Below are 14,343 nucleotides of genomic sequence, written 5' to 3'. Positions count from 1 at the left end.
TGTGACGTTCGATGAGGCAAGGATATAAGGGGATCTATACACCATTCTACAGGTTTGTTGCATGACTCGTTTTCAGCTCCTAACACAGCTGACTTGTGTAAGATAACACTAAATATTTCCCCAAAAATAACGACTGTGCTGGTGTGTTGGGAGCAATTTCAGTTTTCAGCGAAAACTCTGTCTAGTAATCTCTCAGAAAGCCCTACGATATTCTGGTAATACATTAAGCACACTAGTGGAAAGAAGCAGTCAATAACCTTCACTGTGTCATAACGATGGTGAAGTCACTGGTGACAGTGCCACTGAAGCAGAGTTATTATACATAGTTTTCCGAAACGCCTTGACCAAATAAGAGGAAATAAATGTTCCTGAATTCCTATCAAGAATAACTTCAAAGTGAGAAACATAGAAGCAGATATCCTCGTAGAAAAGTAGCTTAAATCACTGAATAAAGGCAGGGCCTCCGATCCAGATTGTATATCTGTCAGGTTCCTGTCAGAATATGCTGTCACAAAAGTTCCATATTTAGCAATTACATACATCAGCTCGCTCACAGAAAGATCCGCACCTAAAGACTGGAAAATTGTTCTTTTCACACCAATACACAAAAAGGGAAATACGAGTAATCTGCTGAATTACACCCGACAACCCAAGATAAATTATTGTTGTTGAATAAGAGACAAGACATGGAAATTGAAAAATATTTCTGCATAAAAAGACTAATATAAAAAGAGGAGACAGCTGGCTAAAAAGCGACAGAGAAACATCAGCATGAGAAAATAAACTATTAAGAGCAGGAAATGAAACATATTAAGTCAATACTCGATAATGGAGTGAAAAGTTTGTTGAGAGTGAGTTAAGAAAACCAGCCTGGAGAGCAGATCGTTTGTAACATGGTAGTCATGTGAATAACAATGTACGGGGCGAAGAGAGCCAAGGCTTCGTTTTTTCCTCGGCATCAGACGGCTGTGGTGACTAGTAAGAGGTCCTACATAAATATAGGCTTTGGAAGACTAAAGGCGAGAACAGCTTTAAACAAAAATAGTTTACAGTCATAAATATACGGATTTAAAAGAATAACAACACCAAAAACTTGTTAATATAGAACAGTGACACGTAAGGAATACATTTGCCAGGGTAACATATTTAACTGATTAACATTTCAGGATCGCAAGTTAATATTTGTGCGAGATAAGCCACTGGAAACGTGAAATGTTGGTGCACTGCCAAAAGGTCGAATGCAGGCATGCAAACATGTATGGATTGTGTTGCTCAAGTATCAGATATCGGTATTTGAAATGGAGTTCGATGCCTGATGCAGTTGGTTGGTCAGTACAGGGACGGTTAATGCTGTTGATGAATGATGCTGGAGTTACTGTATGATGATGTCCCATATCTGCTCGACTGGAAACAGACCTGATGATTGAGAATGCCAAGAGACTTATCAACACTCTATAGAGCATGTTGGGTTACAAGAGCGGTAAGTGATCGAGCGTTATCCTGTTGAAAAACTCCCCCTGGAATGCTGTTCGTTAATGGCAGCAGAACGGGTCGAATCACCAGATTGAAACAGACACGGTGTGTGGGATAACCATGAGAATGTTCCTGCTGTCATACGAAATCGCACCACAGACCATAACTCCAGGTGCAGGTCCAGTGTGTTAACACACAGAAAGGCTGGTTGTAGGCCCCCAACTGGCCTAATCAAAACATGACCAATACCGGCAGCGAGGCTGGTGGTTTGGGATCAGTGAAACGCATGCTACAGGGCACCTGGTTCGGAGCTGTCTTTAAAGTAACCGATTTGTAATACTTAATTGTGTTACTTGGTGACACCTGCTGCTCAAACTGCTGCTGGAGATGTATTACAATGCGCCAGAGTAATACGCAGAACACGATGGTCTCCCCTCTCAGTAGTTCCATGTGGCCATATGGAACCCAGTCTTCTTGCAACCGAATATTCTTGTAATCACCGCTGCCAGCAGGCATGTATAGTGGCTACATTACTGTGAAATATTTCTGCATCACGGAAGGAACAACCAGCATCTCGTAGCCCCATTACAGACTTCGTTTAATCCCTATGAGATGTTGATAAATGCGTCTTGGTCCTCTCAAAGACATTTTTACTCTACATCAACTCACTGCGTCCAATCTCAAAATGTAACTAACACTCGAGCCCGTTACAGCGTATAATTAAAGCAGGCTTCATTTGCTCCCTCACTGTGGTGCTACTAGCGCCACTCTTAAACGACGTGACTGCCGCGAAAAGTCATCATCATTCAGATGTAGAAACACGCCTACCAACTTTCGTTTATGTCGCACTGCTTCTTCTTGGTGCTGCAATCCTTCATTGTACTTACGATTTCGAAAGTAAAAGACGTTGTTAACAATGATACCAAAACCTCAAAAAGTTCTTGAACGACTTACTTCACATTTTTATACGATTCTCTAATAAACGTTGGGACAGTGTTTGCTTTTGTATACCAATGGCTTAGGAGTGCGTCATTGACTAGTGATCAAAATTTTTTGTGTCCCAGTTTTCAACGCAGGCACTGCTTAACCTCTGAACAAAAGTTAACAGCAGTGTCAGCAGAAGACGTCCAGCATAAGAAGTCGCCATTTTCCTGACAAAGGCATTGTCAAATAGGGTTGAGGAACGACAGAGCTTCAGGGCATTCCCTTGCCCTTGGGGTGGGAAACTGACCTTAAAAGGGAGAAGAGTCAGTAATGATCAATGACGAGAGGATGCAGAAGGAAATGGAATCGAATAAATTAAAACCACATTACGTGTATCCATAGGACATACGTCGTTAACAGGGAAACTGTCTTGAAGCAATCTGCATTGAGAAAAGATTCTGGACAGGTTACCCTTTTGGATCTCTGGGAGTGGACTACAAAGGTCGAAGTGATCATGAAAACGAGACGGAATAATTTACATAGGGATAACCTTCTACGACTGGGAGCTTTGAATTCAGAAGTTTGATCGTAATTGGAAAGCTAGGGAGTCTAAATAGGTGCAAAGACCCCAGTCTAGATACGGTGGGGGTGATTGATGTGAAACAGAAGAAGGCTAAGGATTTTTCATAAGACACATTGGGGTAATATCAACAGCAACAGAACATTGTGTCACGGGTGTAGGAATCGTTATGTATAAGAAGTAGGAGAGAGAGAGTGGGCTACTGGGAACAGCTCTATGCCAGAGTTTTTCTCACCAGATTCGAAATCAAACGAACGCCGACAACGATAGTCAGATACACATGGCAACGACACAAGGAAAAGGAGAAATGAGAGGAAATATGGAACTGAAATGCAGTTGCAGGGGAAAGAAAAGAAGAAAGGGTCATGGGGTATACGGGCTTGGCATAGGGATGAGACAGGTGAAAGTCTAATTGATATTTGCAATCAAATTCAGATGGTAATAACGAATACTCTGTTCAGTAATCATGTGAGGAAAAAAGAAACTTGGAATTGACCCAGAGACACTGGAAGATTCCAGCTGGATTACATCATAGTCAGACAGAGATTCCGAAATCAGATATTGGAATGTAAGGCGTTCCCAGATGTAAACATAGATTTAATAATTATGAAGAGCAGAGTGAGGTTTAAGAGAGCCGATCAGAAGAATCAGTGTAGAAGGATGTAGCATACTGCAGTACTGAGAAATGAAACTTAAAGTTTACCAACGATATGGATATTGCGGTAAGGAATGTCACAGTGGGCTGTTCAGTTGAAGAGGAGAGGACATCTCTAGAAAGTAAAATCCCAGACGGTGGACAGACGAACACAGATAGGGAAGCTAACTTCGAAGAAATATTCAGTAAGAAAATAAAATACAACTGATCGATGAAAGAAGAAAGTATAAAAATATTCAGAGAAAGACAGGAAGACAACTACATTCACTAAGGTGGCAACAGTCGTGGGATACCTGCTGATATCATGTCAGACCTCCTTGTGCCCAGCCTACTGCAACAACTCGACGTGGCGGCGAACCAAGAAGTTGTTGGAAGTCCCCTGTACAAATAATATGCCATGTTGCCCCTATAGCCACCCACAACTGCTAAAGTGTTGCTGGTCCAGGATTTTGTACAGGAACTGACCTGTCGATTATATCCCACAAATGATCGATGAAATTCATATTGAACGATCCAGGTGGCCAAATCATTTACTCGAGTGGTCTACAATCTTCCCCAGGCGAGTGGTGAACAGTTTTGGCCCACTTACATGATGTCGTTATTTGAAAGCATGAAGTCCACAAATGGCTGAAAATGGTCTCCAAGTAGCTAAACATAACCGTCTGCATTCAATGATAGGCTCAGTTGTACCAGAGGACCCTGCCCATTCCATGTTAACAAAGCCCACGCCGTTATGGAGCCAACACCATTTTGCACAGTGCCTTGTTGGCAACTCGGGTCTGTAGCTTCGTGCGGTCAACGCCACACTCTAACACTACCATCAGCTCTCACCAACTCAATCCGAGACTTACCTCACCAAGCCACGCTTTTTCACTCGTGTAGGATTCAACCAATATGGTCATGAGACCAGGAGCTGCAGGTGACAACATACTGTTAGTAAATGCACTTGCATTGGTCATCTTTTGCCGCAGCCCACTGACGCCAAATTTTGCCGCACTTCCTAACAGATACGCTGGTAGTACATTCTACATTGATTTCTGCGGTTATTTGACGCAGTGTTGCTTGTCTCTTGCACTGACCAACCTATGTACAAGCCGCTGCTTTAGATCGTTATCTGAAGGCTGTCAGCCACAGCATTGACCGTGGTGACAGGTAATGCCTGAAATTTTGTATTCTAGGCACACTCTTGACACTGTGGATCTTGGAATACTGGATTCCCTAACGATTTCCGAAATGTACGGTCTCATGCGTCTAGCTTCAACTACCTTTCGGTGTGAAAAATCTGTTAATTCTCGCTGTGTGGGCACATGGCCACAATCACGTCGGAAACTTTTCACATGAATCACCTGATTACATACGATAGCTCCGCCAATGCACCGCCCTTTAATATCTTGTGTACACGATACTACCGCTATCTTCGTATGTGCTCATCACTTTTGCACAACTTGTCACCTCGATGTAAGTCAATTAGGAATAACATAAGTACCATGTTCTAGGTATCCAAGGCTAAATAACTGCAGAAAAAGTAAGACAAAACTTTAAACAAACAGTCGTAGTAAGGACTGACACACAATATAGAAAAGTCAAAACAATAATTACCATGGGAATTCCATTCCCAACGTCAGAAGAGAGAGCAGATAAATGGAAAGATTACATTGACAGCCTCTATGAAGGAGGAACTTTTCTGATGACATGGAAGAGGAAGCAATCTGTGTTGGCATGGAAGATATAGAGGATGTACTGTTAGAGGCAATATTTAAAAGAACTCTGGTCGATTTGATAACAAATAAAGCTAAAAGGATACATAAAATTTAATCATGACTACTGAGTTCATAGGGGAAAGTGGCACCCCAACGACTATCCAAGTTCGAGTGTAGAATCTATGAGACTGGCAATGTACCATCACACTTTCAGAAAAAATCATCCACGTATTTCCAAAGGTAACAAGGGCAGATAATTGTGAAAACAACAGCACAATCGTCTTTGGAACTCATACATCCGAGCTGCTGATGAGAATGATATAAATAAGAATGGAACAGAAAATTGAGAAACTGTCAGATGACGGTCAGTTTGGCTGTAGGAGAGGTAAAGGCGCCAGAGAGGCAGTTCGAAAGTTGTACTTGATAATGGAAGCAAGTCTGACGAAAAGTCAAAATACAGTCAAAAGTATTTTTCCCTAGAAAAAGCATTAGATAATATAAAATTCTGCAGGATCTTCGAAAGTCTTACATAAATATGAGTAAGTTACAGGGAAATACAGGTAGGTTACAATATGTACAAGAACGAAGAGGGAAGACTACGGGAAAATAAAGAACAAAGTGCTCAGATTAAAAGGGTGTAAGACAGGATTCAGTCGTTTCCCCTACTATTCAATCTATTCATCGAAGAAGCTATGATGGAAATATAATAAAGGTTCAAGTGTGGGATTCAGATTAACAGTGAAAGGATGCCAAAGAAAAAATTTGTTGATGGCATTGCTGTTATCAGAGAAAGTGAAGAATTACGGGATCTGTTGAATTGAATGGAGAGTCTGATGAGTAAGGAATATTAATTGAGAATGAACCACTGAAATAAATATCTAATGAGAAGTAGCAGATATTGGAATTTTTTACATTTAAATTGGTGGTCATGATGTAGACGATATCAAGGAATTCTAGAAGCAAAATAACCCATGGTATACAAAACAAGAAGGACATAAAAAGCATACTAGCAAAGGCAAAATTGGTACAACTAGCCAACATAAATCTACTACTATGAAACAGAGGTCATAATTTGAGGACGAAATTTATGAGAATCTATGTTTAGAGAACTACTTTGTATGATACTGAATCGTAGACAGTGGCTGAACATCGTGACTGAGGAGACTACGAGCGTCTGAGATGTGGTGCTAGAGAAAAGTGTTGAAATTTAGGTGTACATGTTGGATATGGAATGAGGGGACACTTTGCAGAATTAGTGACATGGGGAAAGACTGACAAGACGAAGGGGATGTAAAAACTGAAGAGAAAGACAGATTGGCCTACATCCAGCAGTTAATTGAGCATGTAGTGTGTAACTGCTATTTTGAGATGAAGGTTGGTGCAAGAGAGGAATTCATGGCAGGCCACATCAAACCAATTAGATAACTTCTGGCTAAAACAATTTCATTTTAATAGAATTTATTTGTACTTAATTGTCTTTAGTTCTCAAAGAAAGTTTTACATGTTATTCCTGAGGCTACAACACACAGTTTGTAACATCAAAATGTACGTGTTGCTGTCACTTGCAAATAACATGGCCCATTACTCAGTAGACATTCAGTTACGTTGAGAGTTTCTGGACACTCATTAGTGAACATTAATAAGGGATGTGTCAAAGTTCATCTCTATGAAGGCTTTGACTCTGCAGAGGAAACTTTCAGTAATGGGTCTGAACTTCAGTGGAAAAATTAGAACCCATCCTTCCTCAACGTTGGACTCTTCAATCTGCAGCGAAGTCAGCTTCTACTCATCCCAAAGCAGTTACATTGGATTCAGCTCGGAATTCATGGCAGAATAGTACATTCATGGAATGTTGTTGTCCACAAACTCTCACGTGACAGATAATGATTTATTACAAGGAGCACTGTCTTGCTAATACACACAATGATACTGTATTGTATGCAGTACATTAAGCTGGAAAACGTGATTCATATACTGTCGAATTTAGTGTTCTCTTAAGCTCAATAGGGAAATAATGACATAGCCATGGATATACCCCATAATGTAACGCCATCTCCTCTCTCCTTCACTTTTGGCATTACACAAAATGGCAGGTAATAGTCATCAACCAAAGACAGAACCTTCCATTGGACTGCCACAGGTGGTTCATCTGTCTGGACCATTCGTTTCCACTCATCCATCGTCCAGAGGCGTCACGCTTTACACCAACGTAAGTGTTGCTTAGCACTGACTGCAGATATGTGCGGCTCATTGGGGGTGGGGACTACTCGACCATTTTACCCCCTTCTTTTTACCTCCCTGTGCACAGTCGTTGTTCTGGCTGCAGTGCTTCATGCGATTTTTTACAATGACCCTCCATGAAGCTCCATGGTACCTATTGGTCGGTACATGGATCCGCCTCTTCTACCTTTTGCTATAGTTGTTCGTTTGCATTTCAACTTCACAAGGGCTACTGTGTAAGGGTCAAAATATTACTGGTACATTTGTTACTCAGGCCCACATTCGAAATTACTGAACCTCCCTGATGGACCCATTCTGCTAATTCTGGTTCTCTGCTGACAACACATGTGTCTCTGCCACCTTTTATACTGGCGGATCGTCCTTTAATCACATTTGTTCGTCAGTCACACATTAGATAGAGGTGTTTAGATAGTTTTGATCCTATTTTGTAGCTTGTCCCCAATGTTATTCAACCTGTATATTGAGCAAGTGGTACAGGAAACAAAAGAAATATTTGGAGTAGGAATTAAAAGAAATAAAAAGATTGACATTTGCTGATGACATTGTAATTCTGTCAGGGATGGAAAATGACCTACAAGAGCAGTTGAACAGAATGGACAGTGTCTTGAAAAGAGGATATAAGATGAACATCAACAAAAGCAAAACGAGGATAATGGAATATAGCCAAGGTAAATTAAGTGATGCTGAGGGAATTAGATTACGAAATGAAACGATTAAAGTAGTAAATGAGTTTTGCTACATGGGGAGCAAAATAACTGATGATGGTCGAAACAGATATGATATAAACTGTAGACTGGCAATCGCAAGGAAAGAGTTTCTGAAGAAGAAAAATCTGGTAATGGCAAGTATAGATTTAAATGTCAGGAAGTCGTTTCTGAAAGTATTTGTATGACGTGTAGCTATGAATGGAAGTGAAACTTGGACGATAAACAGTCTACACAAGAAGGGAATAGAAGCTTTCGAAATGTGGTGCTACAGAAGAATGCAGTGGATTAGGTGGGTATATAATATAACTGATGAGAAGGTACTGAACAGAATTGGGGAGAAGAGGAATTTGTGACACAAATTGAAGCAGGGATTGGTTGCTAGGACATGTTCTGAGGCATCAAGGGATAACAAATTTAGTACTGGAAGGCAGTGTGGAGGCTAAAAATCTTAATCAGAGACCAAGAAATGAATACACAAAACAGATTCAGAAGGATGTAGGTTGCAGTTGTTACTTGGAGATCAATAAGCTTGCACCCGGTAGAGTAGCATGGAGAGTTGCATCAAAGCTGTCTCTGGACTGAAGACCGCAAGAACCTCAAAAGTTTATGTAAATGTGTCAGGTCTTTAGTGTGTTCACGCAGACAAGATCCAGATTGCCTAGTGAAAAGCGCATGAAGTTCTATGTACACTGGTGTCCAAAATTAAAGCAACAAACTGAAATTTTGCGAGGTTGCGTTTATTTTGCCATAAAAAGTACAAACAGATGATAGTGAAGTAGGAAAAAATGTTAAGAGCAAAGAACATAAACAACTACAATATTCAAAAAGGTAGAAAAAAATGTTCTTCGTTTTTTCCAACTTAACAGATTTGCAGACACAATCCAACAACTGGATAATGTGCTCAGCATAGGCTGTGACCACCTCTGGCTCATACAACCCTGACATCGACAGGGCAAGCTGTGAATGATGTCATCAATCTCACGTGGAGGCAATAACTCTATTCCTCCTGCAGAGCTACTCTCAAGTCTTATGGAATTGTTGGTGGATGCTTGTGTGATGGAACCCATCTCACTACTACATATATTTCGTATGCGTACTACAAACAATTTACAGTATGACAACGCTAATTTATAAAATAAAATTCATGGAAAACTATATACAGTATAATAAAATTTTATACAGTCTTTGTTTCACATGTCATTCTTCCAGAAGTCCACATATGCCCTCGCTAATTTGCTGCACGCCATCAGGTCTTGGGCCGTGCACGCTCTTGGATGGTTTAGTAACGGACACTGAAGCAGGTGGTTCATCGTCTGGATGTTCCCACACGGACACAAAGCACTTTCACTAATTCCCCACTTGTGCAGAATTCTGTTACATCTGTTCATTCCTGAACATAGCCTGTTCAGGGTTTTCCATCTCTCCCACCTAAGTTCTGCACCTGATGGCAGCACTTGTTCAGAATCGTGTGCATATTCTTGTTGTTCCTGCCACAGTCTTTTTCTAGAAGTTATTGGTGAACCTGTGAGCGGTTCAGGTCAGTGGAGAAAACTACTTCTTGACGTAAGGCGTTTTGGTACCATTTGGTACCCATGGAGGAGATGACTTTGATTTTGAACCTGTTCTGTTCGTTCAATTCTGCTCTGTATTGTACGTCGGACATTTGGCGGAGCAATTCCTGACAAGCAGTATAGGTGTTTTACTCTTGTTGGCTTAAGACATTCAGTAATATGTCTACACATCTGGTTCAGGACAGTGTCCAGCTTGCAAACTCAGCAGCAGAGTAACAGAGCGTCATGGGGGTGGTGCAGAAAACTTTTGGATTAGGTCGACATTTTGATGTTGTTAGCTTGCCAAGTAAGTTATTCCGTGATTGGATTTCTGCCCTGCTCTTCTCAATGTGCCAGTTGAATGACAGTGTCCTATCAAGAGTAACTCCCAAGTACACTAGGAGAGGGCAGTGTGTTAATCTTGTGCCATTCCATCAAACATTCAGTCCTTGTTTCGCCTCTCTGTTGTTAAGATGGAATAGGCAAGTCTGGGGGCTACTTGGATTGGATTTCAACTGATTTTCATTGTAATAGTTGGTGAGATTTTCCAGGTTCTCAGTTAGTATTTCCTCAATATCCTTGTAGTTTTATGCCTGAGCTGCTATTTCCCTATCATCAGCATAAATGAATGATCTTGACCAGGGACTAATAGGCTGCTCATTTGTATAAATATTGAATAACATGGGGGCAAGAACACTGCACTGGGGGAGATTTGAGTACAGCAGTCAATTGAGGGCTTTTTCTTGTTTTTTGCACTTTTGCAATGAGATTTCTGAGGTTGATGATATCATATGCTTCCATAAAATCTATAAACACCATCCCCGTAGTAAGTCTTTTCTCAAACCCATCTCCAATTTAGTGGGTTAGGCTGAGAGCTTGACTGGTACAAGATTTGCCAGGCCGAAATCCTGCTTGCTCTTTTATTAGGGTGCCCTCAGTAAACTCTTTGAATCTGCTTAGTATCAAACAGTTTGTGTGTTGTGGACAACAGAGAGATTGACCGATAACTCTTAGGATCTTCTGCGTCCTTACCAGGCTTAAGAATTGCAGTTATTTTTGCCTGTCTCTATATTTCAGGAATTCGTCCAGTTGCCCGATAGCAGTTCATAAACCCCAACAGTCACAATTTAGAGCGAACACCAAGACGTATCATCTGTTCATTTTCAATATCGTCTAGGCCTGTGGCCTAACCAGTCTTTAAACTTTTGATTGCTTCTTTCAGTTCTGATACTGTAAATGTATGATCGAGTGTATCATTATTTTCTTCTTGGAAAGCATTTAGTCCACTCGTATGCCCTTTCTTCAGTCTGTGTTTCGCTTTACCGTTTTTCTGCAGTTGGGAGGCTATTTGGTTTGCTGTACCGCCAGCAAACCCTGGTGTACCTGCAAGTATACCATCTAATTTTTGAGCAGTCTCTACGCTTTCCTACTACTGTGAGTCATGTTAATGCTTTCTACAGTGTGTTACCACTTCTGTCTTCTATTTTCAATCATTGTTGTTATGACTTCTACGCCTGCCTCCATTGTTTATGGGGAGAATGGGCTGGCGTCATAAAGACCACAATACGTTTCGTATTTCTCTTTTGTCTCTTCGCTGTAGCCTTGCATGTACGATTTTCTACATCCTCTCGTGTTCTCTGCTGTGCACAGTATTTTAAAGCTTTAACAAACTCACTGAAGTTTTCTGGTAGAGGTGTGTGTCCGCGACATGCTCTATGGGATTCAAATTGGGAGATCGAGCTTAGCATCCCAGGTGTGCAATATCTTCCATTTCCAAGAAAACGTCAATCAGCTGATCTCTATGGGGCATACCTCTATCGTCCATCAATACGAAGTGGTAGGCCACAGCACCTCGCAACGACGGCATATGAGGTTCCAGGATCTCGTCACGATACCTGACCGGAGTTAAGCCTTGCCTATTCACCCATACAATGTCATGAAGAGGTGTTCAGGTAGTCCACGTAATCGCTGAGGATACCATTAAAGAACCTCCATGATATCAGTCTCTTTTGCACGACATTTGGGTCACGAAATCCTGTTACACGTTCCCTCCATATGAAAATCCGCTGACAATCACTCTCCAGACCATTTTGGGACTTATGTGTGAAGATAACATTGGCCCACTGTTGCGCCATTCGGTGGGATATTGACGACTTCACTCTACACATTTCTTTCTGTGAAGTGTCAGAGGTACATAAACCACGGGCCCCTGACAATAAGTGACACCCTGGTGAGATCTTCTGTATAACGTTTGCCTAGATACAACACATCCACAGCATCCTGCGAGGTGAAGTGCCAGTTGCCGTGCAGTAGTAAGGCAGTACCGTGATGCCCTTTCAACGAAATAACGGTCCTCCCTTTCTCGTATCACATGGGTCTGCCCTCATCTTCGAGATACAGTTTCTGTCTCTACGAACAGTCGCCACATCTGAGAAACAACAGTGCGATTCACATTAAGCCATCGGGCCACATCAAGTTGTGACTGTCCTCCTCCCATTCTTCCTATGGCCCTCCACTGCGGAGAGTCCGGAATGCGTCTTCTCTGTACCATACGGCACCATCTGTGTCTACAGCGATTGCAGATGTGGAAGTACCCAGCAACCACTACCCCAACGCTAGCTGCACTGACTTCGTCGTGGGCGTGGTTGTCCATTGACTGGAATGCTAACTTCCGTGTAGAACACGGTTGTGCAGACATCTGTTGACAGTTTGCATGATTACATCGTGAATTGGACACAGGACGGGAAATCGCAGTTAGAAGCTTTAATTTTGGACCCTAGTGCATTGCGGTAACTTTCTTGACCTTTAGGGACTCATCACAGTTCTGTTTCTGCCGTAGTGTTTCGTCCTCGGCCGTGTGTGTTTGGAGCAATTTGTAAGTATTCTCCTTTTGTTGCAGGGATTTTTCTGGAGAAGAGAAGGGCAAGATGCTGATTGCAGCAGCTAAGGAGGGGTCAGTGAGCAAGGTGCGAACGTTGCTGGTAGTGGGGGCGGACGTGGAGGCGATGGACGAGAACCAGCAGAACTCACTGCACTGGGCAGCAGCCAAGGGACACGTGGAGGTGGCGAGGCGTCTACTGGTGGATGGAGCTAATGTCAACGCCAGGGACCGCTGGCAGAACACACCTCTGCATCAGGCTGCATGGAAAGGCCACGCACCCGTTGTGCGGCTGCTGGCAGCATCCTCTGCCGACCGCAACGCCAGGGATCACAGAGGGAACACGCCACTGCACGATGCGGCACGGCGTGGCCACCCAGACGCGGCGACTGCACTACTTGAGGCAGGGGCCGACAGAGAAGTCAGGAATGACAATGGGGACACGCTGCTGGACCTAGCCAAGCGGAACAACCACCAGCGCCTCGTAGACATCCTAGGATCAAGCTAAATATAGTGCAAACGACTCTGGAGTAAAATAAAAAAGGCCTTCTATGTGACCTTTGTTACTTATAAAATAAATAATACAGAAAATTTTATCCCACAGCCTTGGTTTGCACCCATATTTACATAGTACATACAACGACTCAAGTACCATTACACCAAGAGCTCTTATAGACTACTATAAGTTCAAAGAGGGACTCTCCTTTTGCTGAAAATTCAAAACAAACTGAATAATTCTCGATTACTAACGAACACGTTTTCTACAATATTTTTTTAATGAAAAATACTTTTTAGGTGCATGTTTGGTGCTATGTGGAACTTTTATAAAACTTTTATGTATTTCCTTGTATCCAGATTGCTGACACATAAGCTCTGTATTTAAAATACATCTTCATTTCAGATCTTTTACTGAATTTACTTCTGTACCTATTGAGCTAACAGTCCAGCAATTTGTGTCTGCAGTTAAAAAGTGGTATTATTACCAGTACTTACAACACATTTGTTCCGATTCCAGACTGAATTTTGTTGCATCCTTTCTAGTTGTTGAGTATGGGGTGCCTAGGAAATCTCCTTCTCGGATCGCTAGACAACAGTTCAAGCAAATCGTATTAGAGACTTTTATCATGAAATGAATCAATGACAATACTTAACTCTGACAATAACACAGAAGTGTTGCAAACAAAGGGCGACATGCAAGAAAGAAATCTCTTCAGTATACACAATTCCTAAGTCACTGGTCTTGATGTGACTAATCTCTGCTGTAGAAATGGCCGCGACAAGTTGTGAGTGGCGCTCATGTTCTCTCCGCAGTTGTCACGTTGTCGTCTTAGACGGAGGTCGGTCAGCGTGCTATTGGATGACGTCTTCTCCACAGTCCTGTCTGCCCTATCGTTCCCGACCGGCGTGCCGGCGCTCGACTTTACGCCATAACATTCCTCCCCCCAAAACGACGGACCGTCGTCGTATAAGGAGCGCGACAACGGCAGCGAAGGCAGGAGCGTGGATGCAGCGATGGACTGGAAACTGTGGCTGCAGCGGACGTCAGGCTTCCAGTTGCAGCCCGCCATCTGGCCTGCGCTCAGGTGCAAACATCCCCCGGAAAACGGACAGAAGGGCACGCATCCAAATCCTGAG

General features: G+C 42.3%; 1 protein-coding gene across 1 annotated transcript; it reads left to right on the top strand.

The window, feature by feature from the left end:
- The first annotated feature begins 11 nt into the window (after nucleotides 1-11).
- Nucleotides 12-13,216, top strand: LOC124719767 (ankyrin repeat domain-containing protein 23-like). The gene is made up of 2 exons (XM_047244965.1): nucleotides 12-52; nucleotides 12,730-13,216. Exons 1-2 carry the CDS (start codon nucleotides 12-14, stop codon nucleotides 13,214-13,216), a joined length of 528 nt encoding a protein of 175 aa, XP_047100921.1.
- The last annotated feature ends 1,127 nt before the right edge of the window (nucleotides 13,217-14,343 follow it).

Source organism: Schistocerca piceifrons, chromosome 11, assembly GCF_021461385.2.
Source record: "Schistocerca piceifrons isolate TAMUIC-IGC-003096 chromosome 11, iqSchPice1.1, whole genome shotgun sequence".
Lineage (NCBI taxonomy): Eukaryota > Metazoa > Arthropoda > Insecta > Orthoptera > Acrididae > Schistocerca > Schistocerca piceifrons.
The sequence above is the reverse complement of the archived record's forward strand: the minus strand, read 5'-3'. Positions and strand labels throughout refer to the sequence as shown.